General features: G+C 42.8%; 1 protein-coding gene across 4 annotated transcripts in view; it reads right to left on the reverse strand.

Annotated features, from left to right (window-relative positions):
* SNX14 (sorting nexin 14) overlaps positions 1-24,498 on the reverse strand; it is a 647,427-nt gene that overhangs the window by 368,536 nt on the left and 254,393 nt on the right. For all 4 annotated transcript variants that reach the window (XM_078648164.1, XM_078648163.1, XM_078648162.1 and 1 more), the window contains exons 10-13: positions 11,331-11,375; positions 10,960-11,040; positions 10,671-10,785; positions 3,006-3,161 (exon numbers count right to left, since the gene is read on the reverse strand). In XM_078648164.1, coding sequence (XP_078504290.1) covers positions 3,006-3,161; positions 10,671-10,785; positions 10,960-11,040; positions 11,331-11,375 — 397 coding nt within the window. The remainder of the gene's footprint in view (positions 1-3,005; positions 3,162-10,670; positions 10,786-10,959; positions 11,041-11,330; positions 11,376-24,498) is intronic.

Below are 24,498 nucleotides of genomic sequence, written 5' to 3' on the forward strand. Positions count from 1 at the left end.
TTTTCCCAGCCCCCACTTGACGAATCCCCCCAAAACTTTCAGGAAAGGAGCGGAGCAGAGCGGGCCATCTTCTTTGAGAAATTCGCGAAGATTCATCAACCGGCGCCAAAGTTATTCCCAATAGAATGTTGCAGATTTCCTATGGAAACTAGGTCCTAACTATATATACCTACTGGCAACCGCCAGTAGGTAATTAATATATATATATATATATATATATATATATATATATATATATATATATATATATATATATATATATATATATATATATATATATATATATATATATATATATATATATATATATATATATATATATATATATATATATATACACACAGCTTACTTTCTTAGATTGCTTGCTACCTCAGAAGGCCTTCTTATGCTATATTCCGAAAAAACAGCATGAAAAATTTACCTTGAATTACTTCCCATTAATTCCTCTTTTCTTTCTTCTAAGTGACCTTTTCCTTACCTTCCATCCTCTTGATTTCTTCTAGAGTATACCCTCTTCTCGCTCTCATGTCTGTCTGTCTTAATCTCTGTAATTATGGAAATGGTTCACACTTCATTTCCAAAATTGCAACCATGCGTTCTTTAAAACTCAAGCCCTACAACTTAGCAATATCTAACCTTTGCCAGCTAATCTGTTTATCTCACCAATCATTTGTCTGAAACCATATCGCCCCCACGAATGATCAACCGTAACTGGCATTAATTTCAATCTACCACAAAGAAACTGGAGGAAAGGCAAATAATGTTTTTTCCCCTTGATATGACTATTCCCAATAACCAACATTAATAACAACCTTGGGTTCCAGGGTAGCATGCTACTTGTTGTAAAGCACTTCCACGCCTGGTATGGGGTAGTAAGTGTTATATATATGCAATTACAAGTAGGCGAGAGAATAGCTAAATCTCGGCTCAAAGACCCCCAAAAATACAATTCTGCCTAAAATATTCAGACACCTGCAATGAATAGGCCAAAATCTATGAAGCAGAGGAGCAAAAGCCTGCACATCCTAGTGCTATAAAGTCTGCATTCAGATGAGTCCGACCTGCATCCTATTCCCCCACCCCCTTCAGCTCAGCAACACATTGGCACCAAATGGCTCAAAACACTTGCCTAATGTCGTATGCATATGTCCCCTAACTAGTATGCATTTTATATACCACTCACCAAGCCTGCGTCATTCCTCAGTTTGACCTACTCTTGTCTCAAACTGTATATCCCAAAAAGTGGTTGCAAATAGTAACTAGTCTTTAAGCAACAAAAAGAGTATTTTACAAACCGACGTATGCACTAATAGTTCAGTTTGCAAAATAAGGATTTACAGTTATTAATAATGTAACCTACCTAATAAATATTCATTACGTAGGTCACAAATTGCAACTCACTTCAATTGAACACAATCACTGGGATGATGGGCTGCAACTGTCAACAGACCATCAAGCCTATGATTTCCTTTATATAAAGAAAATCTTTTTTTTAGGGCAGCCTGATTTCCTTAAATGGGTTTCATTAAAAAAAAAAAGTTTAAGTGAGAGTTGCCAGTGGTCTTCTGAAACATTTAACATACTTCACAAAGTAGAGAAGGTTCCATAGGGGGCACCTTCCTCTCTGCGAATATGTTACCACCCCAATAGTTTATGACGGGAATCCCAGTGGGAAACTATGTAATGATGGATTATTACACAAAATGTCCTGAAGTAAGGTTTGTACCCAGAGTGGACTCTAAAGAGATCCTTGACTTTTTGAAAGAAATTTTCATGAGAGAGGGCTTCCCAAAATCTATTGTTTCTGATAATGGGGTGCAATTTGGGTCATCTGAAGTGGAAGAATTCCTTAAAGAATCTTCTGTCACTCATCTCAGAAGCTCTCTTTACCATCCCCAAACTAACGGGCTAGTTGAAAGACTTAATAGGGTTGTTGGAGTCTGTATAAAATGGGCCATTGAACACAACAGGGTGGTACCCCCCACGGTAATATACGAAACCATTACAAACTATTAATACAGTTGTTACCTATTCAATATTTTGAAGGGACGCTCAAAGCATGCCCTTTGCAAATACCAAATCAATATCCAGCTGCAAACCCATTTTAGGAATCAATAGATCCTTACAAACTGCTGAAATGGGTTTCGTACTTGGCCACACTTTTTGGCAAGCCAAACTTCAAAGTGTTTGCGACTGCAAAAAGTTTCATACATCTGGTCCACAGTTCTGTCTACATTTATGGCTTTTTGGGGAAGAGTGTATGCAATATTACAGTGTTAAAAAAGTAACAGTGCATTAGCTAAAGTGAGTTTAAGGCAAAAGACACAAAAAAACAAGTTCTGAAATACACATTTTGAAATGCAAATCAAGTGTAAGTTTTGAAACCATGAGATGCAACTGGCGCATTCAAATCTGTTATAAAAAGGAATAGCCCTTGTTGCTTAAATAAAAAGTCAATTTTTTTTGTTTATTTTTTTCATATAACAATACCTTGGTGACCATCAATTGAGAAACACGGGCCTTGAAAAAGTCTGCTTCAGACGAAACATGCCACCTGTATATCATATGAACACTTGCTGGAAACTTGTAGTTCTCACAGTAATTTCGGTTGCATTTTTGAATTACTGGAAATTACTGGCATAAAACTCCAATATGACATATGAGCTGTTAGACTGTTTGTTTAGGCAAGTAGGAGCTATTACTTGTTCTAACAGATGTGAAGTGCACCACTCCTATCTAATGGTTGAATGTAGATCATAACCTAGTGGGGCTATGATATATTTAACACCCTTAAGGTAGCAGGGTGTTGAATACTGTACAGGGTGCTGCGTAATGTAAGCAGCACACTCTAAAAATTGTTCATCACTCCGAGTAGATCATTAGACCTACTAACCATAAAAAGGTTTGTTCGAGAGACTAGCGATTTATATATTTCACTGCTACCTTTGTTTGCAAGTTAAATTTTGCCCTTGCATACGCACGTAACAAAAATGTTCTCAACTTACTTCTTTGAATTGCTTCCACAATGAAAGGGTCAAATCGAATTTTGTCAATGCTCGAATCCAGACAATATGTCTTGTATATCTTGTTCACCTCTTCGTGCAGAGACTTCATTTCCTCTTCCGTTAATTCGGGTCGCAAAATTCGGTCATTGAATTCCTCTGAAAAAATAAAGAGAAGTTCTTATATTCAATTAAGCATGTGGCATACAAGCTCTAAGAGGTTGCAGGTGTTTTGGTTTACTCATTCCCAATTTAGACTTTCTATCAGAAATGCTGTACAAAGCTTTGATATATATGGCTCAAAAGAAAAGGTCAAGTACTTTAAGAATGAAGGATTAGAAGCTCTGGTGGGCTCTGGGAATGAAAGTTCCCTGTAAGAATAAGGGTCATTTCCACTGGGTGGAGTGACCGGAAGAAATATTGCACGTGTGTGGAGAGGAAAGTGGTGATCAAAATATATCAATTGGTGGAGAGAGCAGAGGTCAGCAGTGGGTGTTTAGTAATGGGAGAACAGCATACGTTTTGAAGAAATCTGAGAGAAATGACTGAATTGAGTGGTCACTCAGGAGAGGACTAAGAGCATCACAGGATTAAGTTTATTTAGCCCCTAATTTTCTCAGTTTCAATCTGTATATCTTTTGTTCGGTTCCTAAATGCAAATACAAAAAAAATAATAATAAGCAGCATCACCTGTTGCGAAGGGCTGTCTATTTGGGAAAATAACCACCTAGTGTTTTCGGTGCTTTAGTATTTGATTGACAGATGAGAGTTAAAAATGGAAACTAACACATGCAAGCAGTACTTGTACACATTGTGAATGTGTTATTCAACACACCACTGTGCTATGCATGGACAGGTGCAACATGTGGAAACTCATGGCCCTTTCCTGTGCAAGCAATATATGAGTAGCTCCTAATATGCGCTACTCCTAAAGCATTCCCAAATCGCACTTGGATCGATTTTAGCATTAGGAAATGATTTTAAATGACCTCATATATCCCCTGACAGTAACTACTGTAATTTAAACACCTAAATCGATACTGTATTTCAACCAATACAAACTTCGACTTTTTTCCTTCAGCTGTAAACTTGGGGGATTAATGTGCAAAATATTCGTTACAGCTAAACCAAATCTCAAAGAATGCATGCTTGACACAAAGCATACCAATATAATCAAGGTTGGCTAATTTAATTTGTACAGATTGATCCTGCCCTCAGTGATTGCTTAAATTCAGAGAAGGACTCAGGAATGGTGGTGCTAAAGTTGTGAGGACGGGAGTGTTACCGGTTTGGCACATCATCATTATGTACAGATACATCCTTCAGAGCGAATAATCCCTTGAAGATTTCTCTCACAGAAAATATTACCTCTTGCAGATCTTGCTCCCCAGCCAGTGTGTCTCCCTGGAAATGACACCTCATGCACATCTTTATATCATGGTCCATCAACTTCTGCAGAGCACTTCCCTATGGTGTGTTAACCCCAAAATGTCTTTTCAATGGAGCATGAACCAACCAGTCTCTGTAGTGCAGGTGAATCCTGCTGATAATTTCTCCAGGGCACGTGTTCTCATCTATTTGCAACGACACACATTACACACTGCAGAACTTCCTCAAGCACATTAAAACAGAAGGAAAATGCTACTACTGCAGCCCTACATGCCAAGAACAGATGCATACTGGTAAGTAGCATTTTCTGTTCGAGGCATATGGGTTGCAGACCACACACTATTGCATAGATTGCACAGCAGTTTCTCCCTTAGCGGCGACCACCCGTGCCTGTTGCAGTAGTTTGAAATAATGTTTTGAGTACAACCTGGCCAACACTTACTTGTTGTTTTGCCTGCACATATACACAGCAGTGTTTTGTAAATGTGAGCGGAGTACACCATGTAGCTGCTTTACAGATGTCGTCTAATGGTATGTTCCCTAGGAATGCCATAGATGCCCCTAATTTACGGGTAGAATGAGCCCTAGGGGGGATGGATAGAGTGTGTTTTGATAACAAATTTGAATGCACTTAACAATCCATCTTGCAATGCCCGATTTTGAAATTGGATTTCCCTTATGTGGAGGAGAAAAAGACACAAACAGTTGTTTAGTTTTACGAAAAGGTTTTGTCCTATCAATGTAGTAGAGAAGCGCTCTCTTTACATATAATGTATGTAGAGCTCTTTCTGCCACTGTTTGTGGTTGGGGAAAAAATACTGGCAACTCAATAGATTGATTTGGGTGGAAAGGTGAAATGACCTTTGGCAGAAACTTTAGATTTGTTTTAAGAACCACTTGATTATGATGGAGTTGTATAAATGGTTCCTGAATAGTTAATGATTGTATCTTACTTACTTTTCTAAGTGTAGTTACAGCTACCAAAAAGCAACTTTCCATGTAAGGAATTGTAATTCACACTTATGTAATGGTTCGAAAGGAGAACCTATAAGTCTTGTGAGAACAACATTTAAGTGCCACACTGGAGAAGGTGGTATTCTAGGAGGAATTATTCTTTTAAGTCCTTTCATAAACGCTTTGATTTCAGGTACTCTAAACAATGACAAATGTTGTCTGTTTTGAAGATATGCTGCTATAGCAGTAAGATGTAACCTGCAGATGTAACAGATAGCATATAATGTTTTGTACGGAAACATCTATGGGATTGGTGTTGTTATTTGTACAATACACAATACAATACACAACAAACCTTTTCCACTTTGCTGCATAACATGCTCTAGTGGTAGGGCGTCTTGCTTCTTTTATGACGTTCTTACAATCAGGTGGTAAATTTAGATATCCAAAGACCTCAGGAGCCAAATTGCTAGATTGAGCTGCATTGGGTCTGGATGCATAATCTCTCCATGGTTCTGTGATAGTAGATGTGGAGAGAGTTTTAGTTTGTGATGTGGTAGTACTGACATCTCCAGTAGCGTGGTGTATCAGGGTTGTCTTGCCCACGTTGGTGCTATGAGAATCAATGTGAGAGAATGTTGCTGTAGCTTGCGTACCACTAATGGAATTAGTGGGAGAGGTGGAAAAGCGTACGCAAATTTGTTTGACCAGTTCATCCATACTGCATTGCCTTTGGATAATGGGTGTGGGTATCTGGCGGCGAAGCTTGGGCATTTGGAGTCGTGTTTTGTAGCAAACAGATCTATCTCTGGTTGACCGCACTTTTGAAAAAATGGCTGAAGAACTTGATGGTAAAGTTCCCATTCGTGTATCTGTTATCTTTGACGACTTAACAGATCTGCAACTTGATTGTGAACTCCTGGTAGATGTTCTGCTAATAGAAAAATGTTCTGAGGAATTGCCCATCTCCAAATGCTCTGTGCCAGCCGGGAGAGCTGTAGGGAGTGTGTTCCTCCTTGTTTTTGAATGTAATACATTTCTGTCATATTGTCCGTCGTGGACTAGTACAGCTTTGTTTGATAGGTAATGCTGAAACGATTTTAGAGCTAGAAAAATCGCTAGTAACTCCAGATGGTTTATGTGGAGTAGTTTTTGTTGCATTGTCCATGTACCCTATACTGTGTGATTTTGTAAATGCGCTCCCCATCCTGTGAGAGATGCGTCTGTGGTTAGTATTATCTGTGGAACAGGTTCTACAAACGGCCGGCCCTTGGAAAGGTTCTTGGTGTTCCACCATTGCAGAGAGCGATATGTCCGGTCGTCTACCACCATCAGATCTGTTATTTGTTGCTGAGCCTGATTCCACTGACTAGCCAAGCACTTTTGAATGGGGCGCATTTGTAGTCTTGCATATGGCGCTATGAAAATGCAAGATGCTATCATTCCTATTAGTTGCATAAACACTCGAGCTGGTAGTGAGTGTTGTGGCTGGAATCTTTTGATAAGATCCTGCATAGTTTGCATTCTTGCTGGGTTGGGGTACGCTATTGCTTTGGAGGTATCTATTGTAGCAACCAGATACTGTTGAGACAGGGATGGTTGGAGATGGGATTTCTTTTGATTTACTGTGAATCCCAGTTTGTGTAGAAGACATATTGTTTGATACGTGTGCTGTACACATTGGTTGTATGACTTGGATTTTATTAACCAATCGTCCATCGTCAATCGTCGAAGACATGAATGTTGTCCCTTCTTAAGTGTGCTGCTACTACTGCTAGACACTTTGTGAACACTGACGGTGCTGTAGTTACTCCGAAAGGGAGTACCTTGAATTGGTAGTGTTTACCTTCTAGAATGAACCTTAGGTACTTTCTGTGCGATTGATGTATGGGAATGTGGAAGTAGGCATCCTTGAGATCTAATGTGGCAAGGAAGTCTCCCTTCTTTAGAAACGGTAGAACCTGTTGTAGTGTGACCATATGAAAGTGGTCTGATTGTATGTACATGTTTAGGGGCCTTAGATCTAAAATAGGTCTGAGGGACCCGTCCTTTTTGGGTATGAGAAAGTATAGAGAATAAACTCCTGTGTTTTGATGTTCTTTTGGGACTGGTTCTATTGCATTCTTTTGCAGTAGAGATTCCACCTCTTGTCTTAGCAGTATGAGGTGTTGCTGTGACATAGGACGCTGTCTGGGTGGTATTGTTGGAGGAGTGGAAGTGAGCTCCAGACAATAACCTAACTGAATTATTATTGTCTTACCCACCTGTCTGTGGTGATGGAGTTCCAGACAGGTAGGAACTATTGTAACCTCCCCCGACAGGAGTGGAATGATATGGGGGGGATGGAAGGGAAGTCACTGTTTGGGAGTAGAGGTGTTGCGATTGTTGTTTCCTCTACCTCTACCCTTATTGTTATTTTCTCTATAACCTCCTCTATAATATCCTTTATTAAGCAAGGTTTGGTTGGACGCTTTAAAAGAAGAGGAGGTATGGTCAGTTTGGAAACCCTTAGAGGCGCCCCTATATGAGGAGCGCCGAAAGGAAGGTCTATGGGCTTGTGTTTGTAAACCTCCCATGGATTTTGCCGTGTCAGTATCTTTGTTCATCTTTTCTAGTGCACTATCAACTGATGGACCGAAAAGATGTTCTTGGTCAAATGGCTGGTTTAAGATACTGGCCTGTCCTTCTGGTTTAAACCCAGAGATGCGTAACCATGCATGTCTATGCAACAATACCCCTGTGTTTATTGCTCTAGAAGCTGTGTCTGCTGTGCCTAGTGCACATCTTATGGAGTATTTGTAATAACTTTGCCTTCCTGTATTAGGTCAGAAGCCCTGGTTTTGTATTGCTCTGGCAAGTGTTGCATGAGTGACTCTAACTCATCAAAAATGAGCTCTATCATATCTTGCCAACAAAGCTTGAGAGTTAGCAATCCTCCAGACATGAGCAGCTTGTGAAATGGTGCGTTTTCCTGAAGCATCTAAAAGCTTAGACTCTTTGTCAGGAGGTGGAGCATCTCCTGTTGTCTGCAAATTAGCTCTTTTTCTCGCATTTGACACTACTAGTGAGTCCAATGGTAACTGTCCTTTAATGTATGCTGGATCAGTTGTAGCCGCTTTGTACTTCTTTTCTAGTCTGGGATTAATTACCCTTGCTCTGACTGGGTCCTTAAATATTTCAGGTGCATGTCTTACCACTCCACTAAGTATTGTGGTCTTATGTGATGACATTAAAGTGTCTATTAGGAAGTCTTCTTCCATTGTATCTGTGTGTAGGTCTACCCCATGGAAAGTAGCTGCTCTATGAATGAGCTGCGTAAACCCAATAGTGTCATCTGGGGAAGATGATCTAGATGGGTATACATCATCTTGTGGCAGATCTGGTGCATCTGGTGCATTATAATCTTCCCATGGGTCACCGGATGACCCAGAAATATCATCTGGGTCATTAATGTTATCCATGTGATGTTCACTCTCTATGTCCTGTGAGTAACTATCCCACACATCCTCATCTTGTGGTATAAGACTGTGTGTACTACATGGTGAATGTACAGGAGAAATATCTACTGGTACTTCTTTTTCTGGTAAAGGAATCCTCATTGGTGAAGTTTGAGCATGCTTTTTAAGCTGAATCCTCCGCTTCGGAAGCGATGTCTTCGTGTTGTTGTTCTTCGGCGTCTACTTCAATTGGAGCCTCGTCTATGATGAGGTCTGGTGTCAACGAAGATGACTGCGCCATTACTCTTCGAGCTCGACGGTCCCAGATTGTTTTCTTGGACCGGAACGAATCGCAGGCCTCACAGTCTCGACTCTTGTGCTATGGAGATAAGCAGAGATTGCAAATCACATGAAGATCGGTGTGAGGGAATTTGTGTCCACACCGAGGGCACTTCTTGAAAGGTGTTCTTTCCATGAGCCAAAGGCCCAATGGCGCAGTTTGGCCCAATGTCCCAGACGAACGCTGGAATTCGACAGTGAAGTCTCTATTCTACGCTGGTAACCGGAATCAATGTCGACGACGATGCCGATGGTATTTTGGTTGATTTATGGATTCGAAAATAGATCGGTAACGGGACCGAACGATGAACACATCTGAGCCCGATGGCGGAAAAAAAAATCTGAAGATGGAGTTGATGCCCATGCGCACTACGATCTAAGGGAGGATTCATCCAACAGACAAAGACTCTTCCAAGACAACAACAAAGTGTAATCATCCGGGCCCACCACCAGATGGTGGTCTAATGCAATAGTGTGTGGTCTGCAGCCCATATGCCTCGAACCATTGTTTTCCCACAAAATGTCTCATCCTACTAACATTATTCCTTGAGAACATAATGGCCACTTCTTAATGCTTCTCCTAGAAGACATAATCCCCTACAACTCATTCTCTCAGGTCACACGGCAATTGTGCAAATTTCACTGCCACAGCACATCTACATCTACATCTTGCATATCTCTGCCACAGGATATCTCACCACCTTCACAGGTCACATATGAGACCCTATTACTAGAACACATCTAAGATGCTTCTCATCTCTCTCCAGAGGCACCTGTCAGTACCTGCAGATCTCTTCCCAGGGTAACTAGCACCCATATAGAGCTTCCGACATATTTCACAGCAGATTGTTTCACCAAGGTATTTCAGACAACATGTAGATGTGTATCCCTGGGCACATATGATCCCTCATGAATCTCCCTCAGGTCATTTTACCACAGTCAATATCTCCCTCAAAGCACATTTTACTTCCTGCAGGTCTCCCATCAATGGCACATCGCCAGTCTTTAGCTCATTGCATCCACCTCTGTAGATAGCTTTCTCCTAAGAATCTAATCACTTATTTCTCTCCCAGTGCATATCCCTCTCAGAGCGCTTTACCCGTTCATGCCTCTCTAGTGCACATCATCCTGCAGATCTCTATCCCATGGCACATCTGAGTCCTGAAAATCTCTCGCCGCAGAAACTTCACTTTGTATGTCTCTTAGATGACATTTTCTCATCTTTCAGTTCCAACTCAGATCGTTTATTTCACCCTGGAGATCTTCCACCAAGAGTACACTTTATGTACTGTAGATCTATCCCAGTGGGCATGAAGATCCCTCTCCCGGACTGCATCACCCCTGCAGGCTGACAGTTCTTATTACTTTAGGCTTTGTTGTTGCGTTGTTTAACACTATGCCATTCAATCTACTCTGCCTAGTGTGGCAACTCCTCTAAACCCATAGGGAAATTCAAAGACAAATGTACCCCAGAATTCATAATTATGTTTTTCAATGGTAAGCAGGCTTCAAATAATGGACAAGAACATTAATAAACATGCGGTCTTACCCACTGAGAGGCAAAACTGTAAGACATGCACGGCTCCCTCCTGTTTCAGGAACTTCATGAATCGAAACAAAAGGTCCTGCTGCTCTCTGATCTGTTTGAGCTCCAGCTTCAGCACCTTGACAAAAGGTGCAATTACATGGTCACCACTATGGATTACTTAAGATTCAACATGTTCACTTCAAAGGCAGTTGCGTTTTTATCGATAGTGCAAAAAAGGAGGCATATTTATGTATATAACTACTGAAGCTAAAATGTACCTGAAGGGAATAATTTCATTTTATTTACTTACAGACGGCTTTTTATTTTTTGGCTCGGCAAATTTCTGCAGGAACGGAACCAGGGGGGATGTTGGCTCAGAAGCCTTTTCAGGCTGCAAGAAGCACGAATGCTAAGTTAGACAGATGAACAATAAAATCAACAAAAATAGATTTTTGTTATAGACCATCTACACCACATACAACCTTGTCCCGGAGATCACAGTAAATAAGATTCCCCTACCCGCTGCCACTCTCAGCTTGTCGCTCAAACCCTGTTCAGTGAGAATAACACTCACAACCACATCTCCCACACCAGATCATGTAGTGCCCCATGGACTTTGAAGCCCCTTGGCATGTATCCATTGAGAATCCCACCCCTGCCCACCGGTACAAGAAAACTCACCGGAGTATTGTCGATGAAGAGGAGCAGCAAGCGATTCACGGTGTCCTTCAAGGAAAAAAACAGAAGGAATATTGACATCAATGGCCAAAGAAGTCCCTAAACTCAAACTTCTAAATAAATTTGAAATGGGAATAAAACTCATGCAAGAGCACCTGAGTATAACTACTTTAAGACCCAAGATGTTAGGTCTGTTGCTTTTATTCTAAATATGCCAGCATAGGAGCAGCAAGAAATAAATAAGAAACAAACTCTTAAGATTGCATTGTAAAACTGAAAAAGAACATAATAGTAATTACAACTGACTGGAATAATTAGCAGTAGATATATATATATATATATATATATATATATCTCCAAAGCAGCAGATCTTTCCTTGGGCTGCAGCGAAGGGGTCATTTCTACCGCACTACCGCCGTGAGGGGAACGGCTCACTGGAACTACACCTCCCAGCATCCCTTACTTCGTCGCCTCGCTCTGACGCCATGCAGCGCGCCTGGAGGTGCAATATAATCGCCTCCCGCAGCGCTGCAAGCCCAAGGCAGCAGATCTTTCCTTGGGCTGCAGCGAAGGAGTAATTTCTACTGCACCACCGCCGTGAGGGGAATGGTCAATGCTGTAGGATTTTGCTCCTACCTGCGGTGAGGGGAGCGGCTTACTGGAACTACACCTCCCAGCATCCCTTGCCTCGTCGCCACGCTCTGACGCAGTGCAGGACGACGGGAGGCGCGATATACTTGCCGCCAGCCTCCAGCAGCGTGGGCGGCCCGTCCTTGCCCGTCATTGCCAGGAAGAGGCAGGGCAGGGCCCCCCCTTCTGTGTGCTGCCCAGTGCTGGTCTACATGGGAGGACACAATATAGACTAAATAAGGTACTGTTTGGTGACACTCCCCTACTTATACATTGGGAACACTCGTTAACTGTCTGCAATCTAGTAGAGTTAAATTGTGGAAACCTCCTTGAGAACTACTGTTATCTTGTAGAGATGGGAAAAGGAAAGCCATAGAAGGCGGGGGAGCTGGGGGGAGGGGGGTGCGGTTGGTAAAATCTGAAAAGGGGAAAAGGCTAGGAAGGCAACTGAACACTCAGGCAGTAATTGTGTATTGGATCGCATTGACACACTAATTGAGGAATGCAAAGGTTTATTAGTAGGTGAGCCAAATCTGCATGTGGTCACGGACAAGTCCCCGATCAGTACAGTCCATCCCACTAGGGGCAGTCCAAACAATTGCTATGTTATCCCCAATATGTTCCTCTAGCACAAAAAAGGTCCTAAGGAAAATAACGAAGAGAGCCACTTAAACTCTGGTAGGAAGGCAGATCCTATTGTTAGCGCTCCAAGCTCCTCTGAAACTGATGATTATCATTCTCTAATATTTGATCCTATAGTCACTTGTACAAACAGATATGTCATACTGTCAAATCCCCAGGGGGAAGGAAGCACACAGCGCCCAGAACCACCATCTTATAAAATTGTATAGCAGGCTGAAAATCATACAAAAGACATGCAGGAAATAATCGTTGTGGTCCATTCGCTTCGGGCCGAAATAGGGTCCATGAAGGCTATGATGAAGAAATTAACAACTATGATCAAGCTCTTGACACAAGGAGGGTCCTCCAGCATTGACTGTGCAACACACAGTGCCATCACTCCACACAGTCAGTCTATAGCCCAGGCAAAATCATCTGCCTATCGAGCTAGTGAGGTACAGAGCAAAGTGATCCCCATGCTTAGTGAGGAGGTCAAGCAGAACATTCCCTCTTCAGCGATCCCCATTGAAAATAATGCACCGCCTAACACTAGAACCGCACCTGGGTCTCGATTCAGAGATACACTAAGAATGGAGTGATTGCAGGGTAAAAGTAGAAACACTGGCATACCCATAATCAAGCAGTGCAACACCCAAGAAAGGAGGGGGGACCATGCTAATGCCAAGTCACAAAATACCCACAGAATATTTATGGTGAATGTGCCGAAGCTGGGTTCAAACAAAATAGAAAGTGTAGACTCATTGACCAACAAGGCTATACATTGGATACAGCACGTAAGGGGTTGTCGTTCTGTAATTAGGGATGACATCATGAAAGCGCACAGGCTCACCTCTCCCACTAACCCTCTAGACTGCATCGAACTAACTTTCCAGAGGGAAGTGTTAGTCGAAAACATACTAGCACTTGAATTAAGAACTTGCTCCCCTGATTTTTCATCTATTCAGTTCAGGCAGTCTCCACCTGCTAGCCAGCCCAGTAACTACCAAGAGCAGTTGGCAGCAGGGCGGAAAGGTAGTTCCACTCCTGGATGCAATGATTGACTGGTAGGCGTGCCCAAACTCCATCCTGGCAGGAAAGGAGACTTAATAATTACTAGAGGTAGCGACCCACTAACGACTCCGGTTTGCAGAGATTACAACAGGCCAAAAACACCCAATCAAAAGTTACTCTTGCTTTCATCTGAACTCGTAGGCCAGAAAGAGTTTAGCAGTATTCCCAAAGTGAATCCCAAAGAACCAATACAACGGCCATGCTTCCAAAAGGGGCACATTGATATCGTAGAATGTTGCAGGAATGAGCTCCAAACTTTTGTCTCCGGAATGGTTTACCTTTATTGACTGTTTTGACATCTGTTGTTTTGAAGAAATGTGGCTACCGACATCGCTATCATCGCGTAGTTTTTTTAAATTACTATGTGCCGGCAGTAGAAGGGGCTAAAGGTCGGCCCTCTGGTGGCTTGATTATATGGGTTCAGCAAGCAATAGGTATCAACATCAAGGAACTCCCATCCAACAACAATGACATCCAAGTACTAAGGTTACATATGGGACCAGTAGGGAAAGTTGACATTTACAATATTTATGTTAGGGGAACAAGAGGGGGTAGGTCTCAAGTTTTAACGGCTTTAGATGACCTCCTCGATTTATACTCACTAGAAAGTAATATTGTCATAGCGGGCGATTTTAGCTCAACCTTTGAGCCACTTACCAGTGAAGAATGGCTTCTCACTGAAGAGGAAGACGCCCAGTGGGGAATCCCAAAATTGGATCTTGTACCAATAAAGAAATGGACAGAGGCGGTAATTCAGATAAACTATCTGCCTACAGAAGGGGCTCAGGGCACTAAACGGTAGGACCCCACGAGACAGACTAGGGTCCAATACATTTAATAACAGATTCAGTAAAAGCAGCATTGATTATATACTTATGAGTTTGAAACTCTGGCATACCATTGGTGATATGGATGTAAGGGATCGTCTTGAAAGTGACCATAATCCCTTGTGTGTAGCTCTAAGATGGTGGTTGCCCGTTCAATTGCCCTCTAGGGAGGTTGAATTACATACCCATGATGTGACCCCCACTAACGATATGAGACAACTCAAGTGGTTGGGTATAGTTGAAAATTCTGGGTCCTTGGATGACATTGCAAAGGATGTTGATCATGCTTTATTAATGTTGGAAAGCATTTGCTCCCCTAGTGCAGGATTGGAGACCGTTACTCAGTCCCACAATAGATTTTTTTCACATATGAGAACTTTTGTCAAACACTATAAGCCAAAGAAAACTACAAACCAGAAATTCTGCCGCTGGTACAACAAGGAATGCCGGGAGACAAGAGATCTTCTTGGGAACACTATTAGAGGTGGCGAATCAGCCGCAGTACGCGCAGCTAGGCAGGCATATAGAAACTCCATGACCATAGCTAAACGCTCCAGGGACGAAAAAAGATGGCAGGACCTTAAAGAGGCTAGCAATAAGAAAGATAGCAAAGAATTTTGGAAGATCATAAAGTGGGACCGAGAGGGTCACCCTGAATATATACCTAATCATGTCTCACAGGAAGATTGGGTTAAATATTTTGAACCACAATATGCCCGTAGTCCACCAGAGCAAAATATGGAAAGCCCTAGCCATGTGTTTTATGTAGACGAGGCTTTCAACAGTAAAGACGTCGAGGTAGCTCTTGAAGCAGTTGTTGGTGGGAAAGCGCCTGGCCAGAAGCCGGTTTTCCTGCATCTACAAGTACCATCGATCAGATGTTCCGTTTTGTTTTACTACATTGAAAGACGGTGGTCCTGGGCAAAGGCAGCTTATATGCTGCCTTTGTGGACTTAAAATCGCCATTTGATCTTGTTCCCCGCTCCAGCTCATGGGCGACCCTCCAAGAACTAGGGTTGCCCATTGAACTCCTCACGCTTATAATGAGATTGCATGTGAGCAATTATGCCAAAATACGATTAGGTTCCCAGGGTAAGGGGACTAGTTTTTTCCCTGTAGAGCGAGGGGTGTACCAGGCTTGTGTCACGGCTCCGACTTTGTTCACTGTGTTTATAAATGGAATAGTTGATTGCATGACACAAGTGAATACAAATGCCCCAATTTTAGCAGGAATGAAAATTCCGATTTTAATGTCCGCGGACGACACATTGAGAATTTCAAAGACCCCGAGTGGGCTCCAGCGAGCTCTGTTAGTCTTCGAGGAGTTTTGCTCTGCTCGTGGTCTTGAAGTTAATGAGTCAAAAACGAAATGTATGACTTAGGAATCAGTGAGTGAGTATGTAGTAACTGGTATTGGTGTGTCGATGGTGTAAAAAATAGTAGTCTGTATTTTACAGTGAGTGTATCAAAGATTATATTAGAGTGTGAGGAGGTGCATCAGATTTTGACCTGGATGACATCTCAAATGACATCACTGATGACATCAGTGATGTCATCAGTGATGTCACTGACCATGTCATGAATGATGTAATAGGTGACGTCATCAGCAGTGCATTGCGGGGGCGCGAGTTATAGTTAGCTGAACTAACTATAACGGGGGAATGTCTATGGTTTTGTACGAGTGAAATGTCCAACTAACTATAACGTCGCTGAAACCTATGGTTTGTTCATTGAATTTCTAGGTTTTTTTTAATGCTTTTTCTAACTATAACGTGCCTGAAACCTATGGTTTTTTTCAGTGAATTTCAATGGTTTTTTAAATGCTAATTTCTAACTATAAATTGCCGAAACCTATGGTTTTTTCAGTGAATTTCAAAGGTTTTTTAAATGCTAATTTCTAACTATGCCTACAAAGGTAGGATGTGAAGAAAGAGGAAGAAAAGCGCAAAAAGAAGCAAGACAAATGCAGAAAGAGGCAACAGCAGTCCAGAAAGACGAAGAAAAGTGCAGGAAGAAGCAAGAGATGTGCAGAAAAAACCAACAGAGGAGCAGAAAGTCCTCCTGTGCCCCAAATATTTTAGTGACGAGTACTGGTGGTAACTGACTGACTAACCAGGACCGGAGCCAGTGCTATGCTAAAATACACTTAGAATACAGTGAAAACACCTACATACACTAGGGAACACTATGCGTTGGGGTAACCCTGTAGTTAGGGCCTGGTTCATTGCATGAGTAGATAGGTAGTGACTGGATGATTAGAGTGCTGCAAGGACAGTGCATAGTGATTTTATAACTGCTTGGGTTTTGGCGGAGTGATAGGATAAGAACATGATGCATAGGTGGGTGATTGGAGGAGTGCATGGGTATTGACAGGGATATCTGGAGTGCATGGGTACAACCTGGGTAATTGGAGGAATGAATCAGTACTGTGTAGATGGTTAGAGGTCTGCATGGGTAGTGGACAGGGGATTGTAGCAGTGCATGTGTTAGTGCCTGAGTCACTCCATGAGTACATGGGTACTGACTGGAAGATTAGAGTACTGCAAGGAGAGTGCATGGTGAATGTATAAGTGCCTGGGTTTTGGCGGAGTGATTGCATAAGTACATGGTGCTCGCTGGTGATTGCAGGAGTGCATGGGTAGTGACAGGGCAATGGCTGGACAACATGGGTACTGCTCAGGGTATTGTAGCAGTGCATGACTTAGTGCATGGGTCATTGCATGAGTGCATGGGTAGTGACTAGATGATTAGAGTGCAGCAAAGAGAGTGCATGGTGAATTTATAAGTGCTTGGGTTTTGGTGAAGTGATTGCATAAGTACACACATGTCCCATCAGACCCCGCCCCTTCCATCACCACTATGCATACACGCCCCCTGTCGGGTTTTAATTTGGTGGATTAATTCCCCTTGAATCCGGAGGGTCCCTGGGGGCCAACTAGCCCACCATGTACCTCCAGTAAGTGCCACAGAGCTGCGTTGCAGAGAGGTGGCCAAGGCCATGCCCCTTTTTACACCTATGAAGATATTTTTGTGATATTAGTGAGTTGTATGACATGAATGAATGGGATCTGTTTCTGTATGAATGCGAGGATATGGTTCGTCCTGTTTTAACACTGTTTGCATTATTCTAGACACTTGCCTGATCATGACATATGGCTTGGAGGACAATTTAAGGAGATATTTCCCCTATTGTAGGTAAATAAACTGTGAAAGACATGAACTGATTGAATAAAGCTTTCTATAACCTTAACACAGTAGTCCTGAGCCATTGCCCACTTATTATATTCGTGGACGTATGCCACTAAATTGAGAGGTTAGGCGGGGGTTCTTTTTTGGCATATTATATTGTGTTCCCTGCCCACTTACCTATTTATTGCAGAGGGTCCCTCTCATGTTTAGGTCTCGCCTAGAGAGCCTTGGCGAGACCTATTGTTGTCGGTTTGATGGGCGAAAGGAGACAGGACATGTGCACACAGGAGACAGGACATGTGCACACGTACGGGCGGACAGAACATGTGCATGCGTACGGGCCATATGTACGCGTGCACATCTCCTGTCCCGTACGGGTCATGTGTACGCATGCATATCTCCTGTCCCTCCCTGTCTCCTGCTCGCTGTGCCTGCGCAGACATGTGCACACGGAAACAGCTTGGTTTTTCAGTTACTGTGGGTTGTTCTTGTTCTAGGCTAAGTGGTTTTTTACTGCCTGGCTTTGGGCCTTAACACGCTAGGATTCATTTGCAAATGTTTAAATTATTTTCAAGGTTGAACTAAAGTTCCAGAATTCAACCCACAATAAAATTAATCTTAGATTACCTTTGGTACTTACTATGAGAAGAGCGAGCGCCTGTTCCCGGTGATCTCTGAACCCAACTGGCGTCATCTGATGCTAAGGGGTTGATATTTTGTATTTGTATTTGTATGGGCTATTTATAAAGAGCGAACTATCGCTCCGAAAGGAGCATCCTGGCGCTGAAATAGTGTACAATACATCAACGGGATCTAGATGGCAGCCATTACAGTAACATCAGACAAGCTGTAAATCCAAGTTTTAATTGCTTCCTGAAGACATTCTCCTTATCCAGGAGTCTAAGATCTTTAGGCATGGCATTCCACGCCTTGGAGGCCAGTACAGTAAGGGTCTTTCCCCCCTTTGTTTTGAAATGGAATTTGGGGATATTGATCAGATTGCCGCCTGATGACCTCAGACTTCTTGGAGGGTCATACCGGGTGAAACGCCTCGAAAGATACTTCGGCCCTGTCATGTTGAGGGCTCTAAAGATGGTCAGCAGAATTTTAAACAAGATCCTCTTATGTAGTGGAAGCCAATGTAGTGTCCGAAGCGCAGCCGGAGCAGAAGATATTCTAGGTAATTTTAGTACCAATCTTGCAGCTGCGTGTTGCACACTCTGAAGTTTTTTTAACGTGGCTTTTTTTTTTACCCCTGCCATCAGGCCATAACAATAGTCTAGGCATGAAAGTATTAGGGCCACTGCCACCGTCTTTCTGGATTCAGTTGGCAGGAAGTCAAAGAATTTCTTTAGTGATTTAATAATACCAAAGCAACTTCCTGCCACATTCCTTACATGCTGGTCAAATGAAAGAGCGGAGTCAAATAAGACCCCTAAATTTCTGGCTGTTTCAACCGAATGAGGGGGTGCAGGCGATTCCTCTGGCCACCAGTCCTTAGGGCAGAAATAAACCTCTTTACCCAGGGGCAGGATCTCAGTCTTATTAGCATTGCATTTTAGGTGGTTATTATCCATCCACAAGAAAACCTCCATCAAGCAGCTCTTTAAATTTTGTTCCGCGTTCGAGGAGTTCTTGTCCATGGATACCACTAACTGGGTGTCATCAGCATACGATGTTACAAGTATCCCGAATGACTATCAATGCAATGAGGGGGACCATATAAATGTTGTACACTAGAGGGCTCAGAATGGAGCCCTGCGGGACCCCTGAAGAAACCTTTTTTTCCCTGGACAGAAAGGGGCCCAAAGAGACGGTTTGGGATCTATCAGATAGAAAAGACACTATCCAGGCCAGAACCACTTCGTTTATTCCAATGCCTCTCAACCTTTCAATAAGAATTTTATGAGAGATGGTGTCGAACGCTGCCGTAAGGTCTAATAAAATCAATACCGCGTTTCTACCCTCATCCTGCAAGAATTTAATAGAATCAGAGAGTTCTATGAGGGCCGTTTCCGTCGAATGTCTAGGTCGAAAACCTGACTGCTGAGAATGTAAAATGTTATTTGTTTCGACAAAATGTTTTAGTTCTTGATATACCATCTGCTCTGTGGTCTTACCCAAGACTGGGAGGAGAGATATTGGACGAAGATTGGAAAGATCGGTGGTAGATTTATTGAGTTTTTTCTTTAGGGTATTCACAATAGCTTTTTTCCACTCAAGGGGTACCATCCCTGAACTAAGCAACGCATTAACGATCGCATTGATAGTAGGGTTAACTACATCAATTATCTGATGGAGTATTTGGGGAGGGCAAGAATCAGAGGGTGCACCTGATTTACAGGCCAGAATGACTTCGCGAGTTTGGAGAAGAGAGGCCGGTTGGAAGACACTCAAGATAGCAGCCTTTATATCCAGAGATTCCTGATAGTCAGGAAAAGTCGAAGGGGAAAGGGTTGGAAAATCCCTCTGTAAGAGCTCGATTTTCTCCTAAAAAAAGTCAGCAATTTGATTACAAAAGCCTAAGGATGGCGGAATTTCCGGCTGGAGAGTTTTGGGGTGGGTGAAGGACTTTACTATGGAGAAAAACGTTTTCTGCTTTTGCTGTGCCTCTTTGATAGCATTGATGTAATACTCCTTTTTGGCCATTTTAATACTAGCCAAATAGGATTTCCTTTGTTGTATATAAAGAGGTTTAGCTGATTGATCATAGGTTTTTCTACATTTTCTTTCACTCTTTTTACATAAGAGGTGCTTTTCCGCCAGCGCCTGTGAATACCAGGGTGCATTCATTTTTCCCTTTCTACCCTTAGTTAGAAGACTTTTGGGTGGAGCATGCTCTGTAATAACTTGATGCATCCAGGAGTGGAAATCTCTAGAATCCTGAGTCACATCTCCCGAAAGACAGGGCACATGTGACTGACATGGTGGATTGGACTTAATACTATCCGCCACCTTCTTCCAATTTAAGTTGGTGACGGGCTGCTGACTAGCCTTAGGTATTTTCACAGGACTGGGGACACAGACATGAAGGGGAATCAGACTGTGGTCTGTCCAGATTTGAGGAATCGTAGTGTATGTTTCCAATAGGGAAAAATTAGAGCATACCCCATCCAGGGTGTGTCCGGCAGAGTGAGTAGGTTGCGTCACAGATTGGCGCAGACCAAAGATATCCAAGGCCTGATAGAAATTAATCGCTTGTGCGTCAATTTTTAATTCCAACTGGAGGTTGAAGTCACCCAAAAGTGTAAAATTTGGGTAGCGAAGCAAGAACTGTCCTAAACAATCGCCAAGTGTGTCTAGGAATGTGAAGGCACTGCCTGGGGGGCGATAGATCAAGCCACCCGAAAATGAGGAAGATGCATTAAGCGTAATGGAAAAAACGATTCCTTCTGCTCCTTTAAGGGGGCCTAGCTCAAATGTGTGACATTTTAGAGAGCTTCTAAGGATTATGGCCACCCCACCACCTCTTCCGCTTAGCCTGTCCTGCCTAAAAATGATAAAGCCCGAAGGGAGGGCAGTCATTAAGTCAGGATTACTAGTGTCATTTAGCCACGTCTCGGTAACAAAAAGGAAGTCAAGGTCAAGATCAAGGATTAAGTCCCTGATATCCTGACTGTGGCGACACATGGAGCGTGCATTAATCAGGTCACCCTTAAATTTGGTGGAGCCTGTCCGAATAGTATCTGCACCTGGTAGAGATTCCAGTGGGGGCCACAGGATGATCCATTTACAGGTTCGACATGTAAAAGGTCCCCAAAGTTGCTCCATAGGAAGACAACAGATGCACTTATTAACGGCGTTAAGCTTGTACAGGTCATTTCCATTGTATATATGAGTAGGCCGAGTTTCACCAGCATGTCCTGCGCCTGGCGCAGACTTGGCGCGGACGGGCGCAGACGGGCTAACCTTTGGCGCGCCCGCTGCGCTGCCTGGGTCGAGTACTCATTTTATTGTGGAGGAAAAGGGCGGAAGGTAGCGAACAACTAGTACGCTGCCCTGGAATCCACCCAAGATGGCGGTTACCCTCTCTGAAAGCGCGTCAGCGCCGAATCCTCAGAGTGGGGAGCAGGGTTCGCGGTGCGACGAAGGCTGCAGTGAGTTAAAAGTCAACAAAAAATCCAAAATGATCTCACACCCAAATTAATATCATAACCGTTTTAACATTTGTAATAGCGGCCTAGAACCCCCGGCTTTCCGCATCAGGGGAGCGTAAATACACTAAAAAATGTGGATATGAGATATGAGGGGCACGAATGGGGCGTGATTTAAATCTGTAAACATCACGGTCTGCAAACTGATGGTCACCAGCTACCAAAGTGAACTGCAGCCATTGGAGTATGAAAAAAGAAAGACCCCAAATAAAGAACACTACTCACCTCCTCTGAGCCCAACCGGGGCATTTCTCTAAAAAAATGTTCATTTCGATTTTTCTCTACAGTCCTTAAATGGCTTTCTTCTCTCGAATCTTGCAACGATCCTATTTAAATATTGTGTTCTGTGGAATACTCAAAAGTAAAGAGTGGTTGCCCTAAAACACAAAATCTGATTTTTCGTATTGTTCATCCGCGGACCGGGTTGTGTTGTGTACCTCTCATTCGCATGCTCAGAATTCGAGATTCTACTCGCCTCGACATGCACAGAGAGGGTCAACAGAGAGGCGACTCAAAGCGGACACACAGGTCGTAGGAACTTGCGCCTGCAGCTCGGATACTCAAAAACGAATCCCCCAAAATGCATAGACCATACACATTTGGAAGCTCATTAGTAGCTGTTTAATTTTCGAATACTTAATATTTTCAACTCATGAAAGATTCAACATAGTTTACATTTTATAAGGGAAACAATACCAAAAAATGGGGTTGATTGAAGACAAGGAGACCAGTAAAAAATCGTGTGATGAGCTTCCAAATGTATATGGTCTATGCATTTTGGGGAATTAGGTTTTGAATAGCAATCAGTACTGGCACTATCTTTGTTGTATTCTGTATCAGGCTCAGCCTTACTGATTAGAGCCATACCCGTTTTTGGTATTAGTGCAGCTCGGATACAGCATTAACAGAGGATTGTCCTCGATCCAAAGGGAGACTTTGGGGCTTATTACAAGCCCCTTGCACCACTTTTGCGTCATTTTGAACATGGGAAAAGTGACGTATGGGTGGTGCAAGGGGCTTGTAAATAAGCCCCTTAATGTTTTGTGACACAGTGCTTCTTGAATTGCAGCTATACGAAGGGCCACTAGGATTATGCGGCAGGAGCTGTGGCGTAAGGAACAATGAGGGGGACCCACTGCAAACTACACAGAGGGGTACCCCATGCTCAAATGGTTCGGCATGAAAAGGCAAATTATGCAGCGTAAACCGGCACATTTCTTGTTTAATATTACTTAATTATTTTGTCATTTTTTACACATGGTAATACTCTCAGCGCAAAGATTTACCTCATTAGTATCAGTGTTACGAGCAAATACGCATATAACCGATCGAAAGATAGCCAGTTAACCTTTGCGAAGGGTCTACCAACACGCACAAACACATTTCTCCACTTCTTTAGTATCTTTTGATGCGTGTGAGCTAGAAACAAATTTTTTTTGTTCTGTTTATGCACCATATGATGAAACATGTGGTAAATGCGGCAAATCCTTCATTATGCAAAAAAATAAAAGCTGCAGTCGTAGAATCGCATAATTTCAGTGGCCTCAGATATTCCCAGACCTGTTTTCGCTTCTTTCTGACCAATCACATAATTATATTTCCTCTGCTGATTTGAGTCGGCGGTCAGATAATGGAGGCATATGGGAGGGCGGCTGATGTTCTTTGGGGAGGCTCTATTGGCATTCTAGTCTTTCTGTTTGTGTGAGAATCCCGGGGGCTGACAAAAGTATAAATGCCTACAGACCGGATTCAGACAGGAGACTCCCGGTATGTGAAGTTGAAAGTTGCTTTATGTTTGCTGAAATTAATTCTATTTCAATAGACGTCAATAGGGAAAATAAATTCTCACAAATTGATTTTCTAAATATCCCACTTTCCTGGTCTAAAATGTTGGCATGTATGCTAAAAGTGGGTCTGAAAAAGAATGGGAGCAGGTCTGCAGTAGTTAGAGGGGCATGTAGACGTTCCAGAAGAATGAATAATGTGGACTGTAGAGTGTAGACAAGATACTTTTTTTTAGGTTGAGCCTGGGCAGCGCATGCGCTACTCTGCGAGGCATGCTGTATTCGAGCATGGACTTGAAGCTCCGCTCATATTTTTCACTGACTTCTGTCATTGCCCTTTGTAAATGCTGGCTTCTGATTCGTTAATAGGCTTGTTAGTCCCTCCATATTACCGCCTTGTTTTAATTTGTAACCTCCCATGAGGACTGTCCCTTTTACTTCTGAGGAATCACAGCTCAAGGCTCAAATAAAGGGGCGGGGAGGGTATCAGCAAAGTCCACTCCCAATGAGGTATGTTTTTTTCGGACATAGTAGCCTTGTGAGTGCAGAACAAACTGCTATTAGGCATATCTGTGGGGTTGGGAGATGATTCGGGCAATAGGGCTCCCATAAACTAGAGGACAACTCGTGTGTGTGGTAGCCAGCCTTGCTCAAGTCTTCGGCAATTGAGTATTTACGGAGACCTTTCACCTCTTCCCTATGCAGGGCTTTACTTTCTTGTTGGGTCAAGCGCAACAACACGGCACGCCCGGACTCGGGCAAAGGAGGGGTTGCCGCTTTCCATTGCTCAGCGATTGCCCTTTTGGCCAGGAGGATACCCAAACTGAGGAATCAGGTGGCTACTCTGCTATTTACAGGTCGTTTGAATAAGCCTAGAGAACACGCCTCCCTAGGC

Source organism: Lissotriton helveticus, chromosome 6 (genome assembly GCF_964261635.1).
Source record: "Lissotriton helveticus chromosome 6, aLisHel1.1, whole genome shotgun sequence".
Lineage (NCBI taxonomy): Eukaryota > Metazoa > Chordata > Amphibia > Caudata > Salamandridae > Lissotriton > Lissotriton helveticus.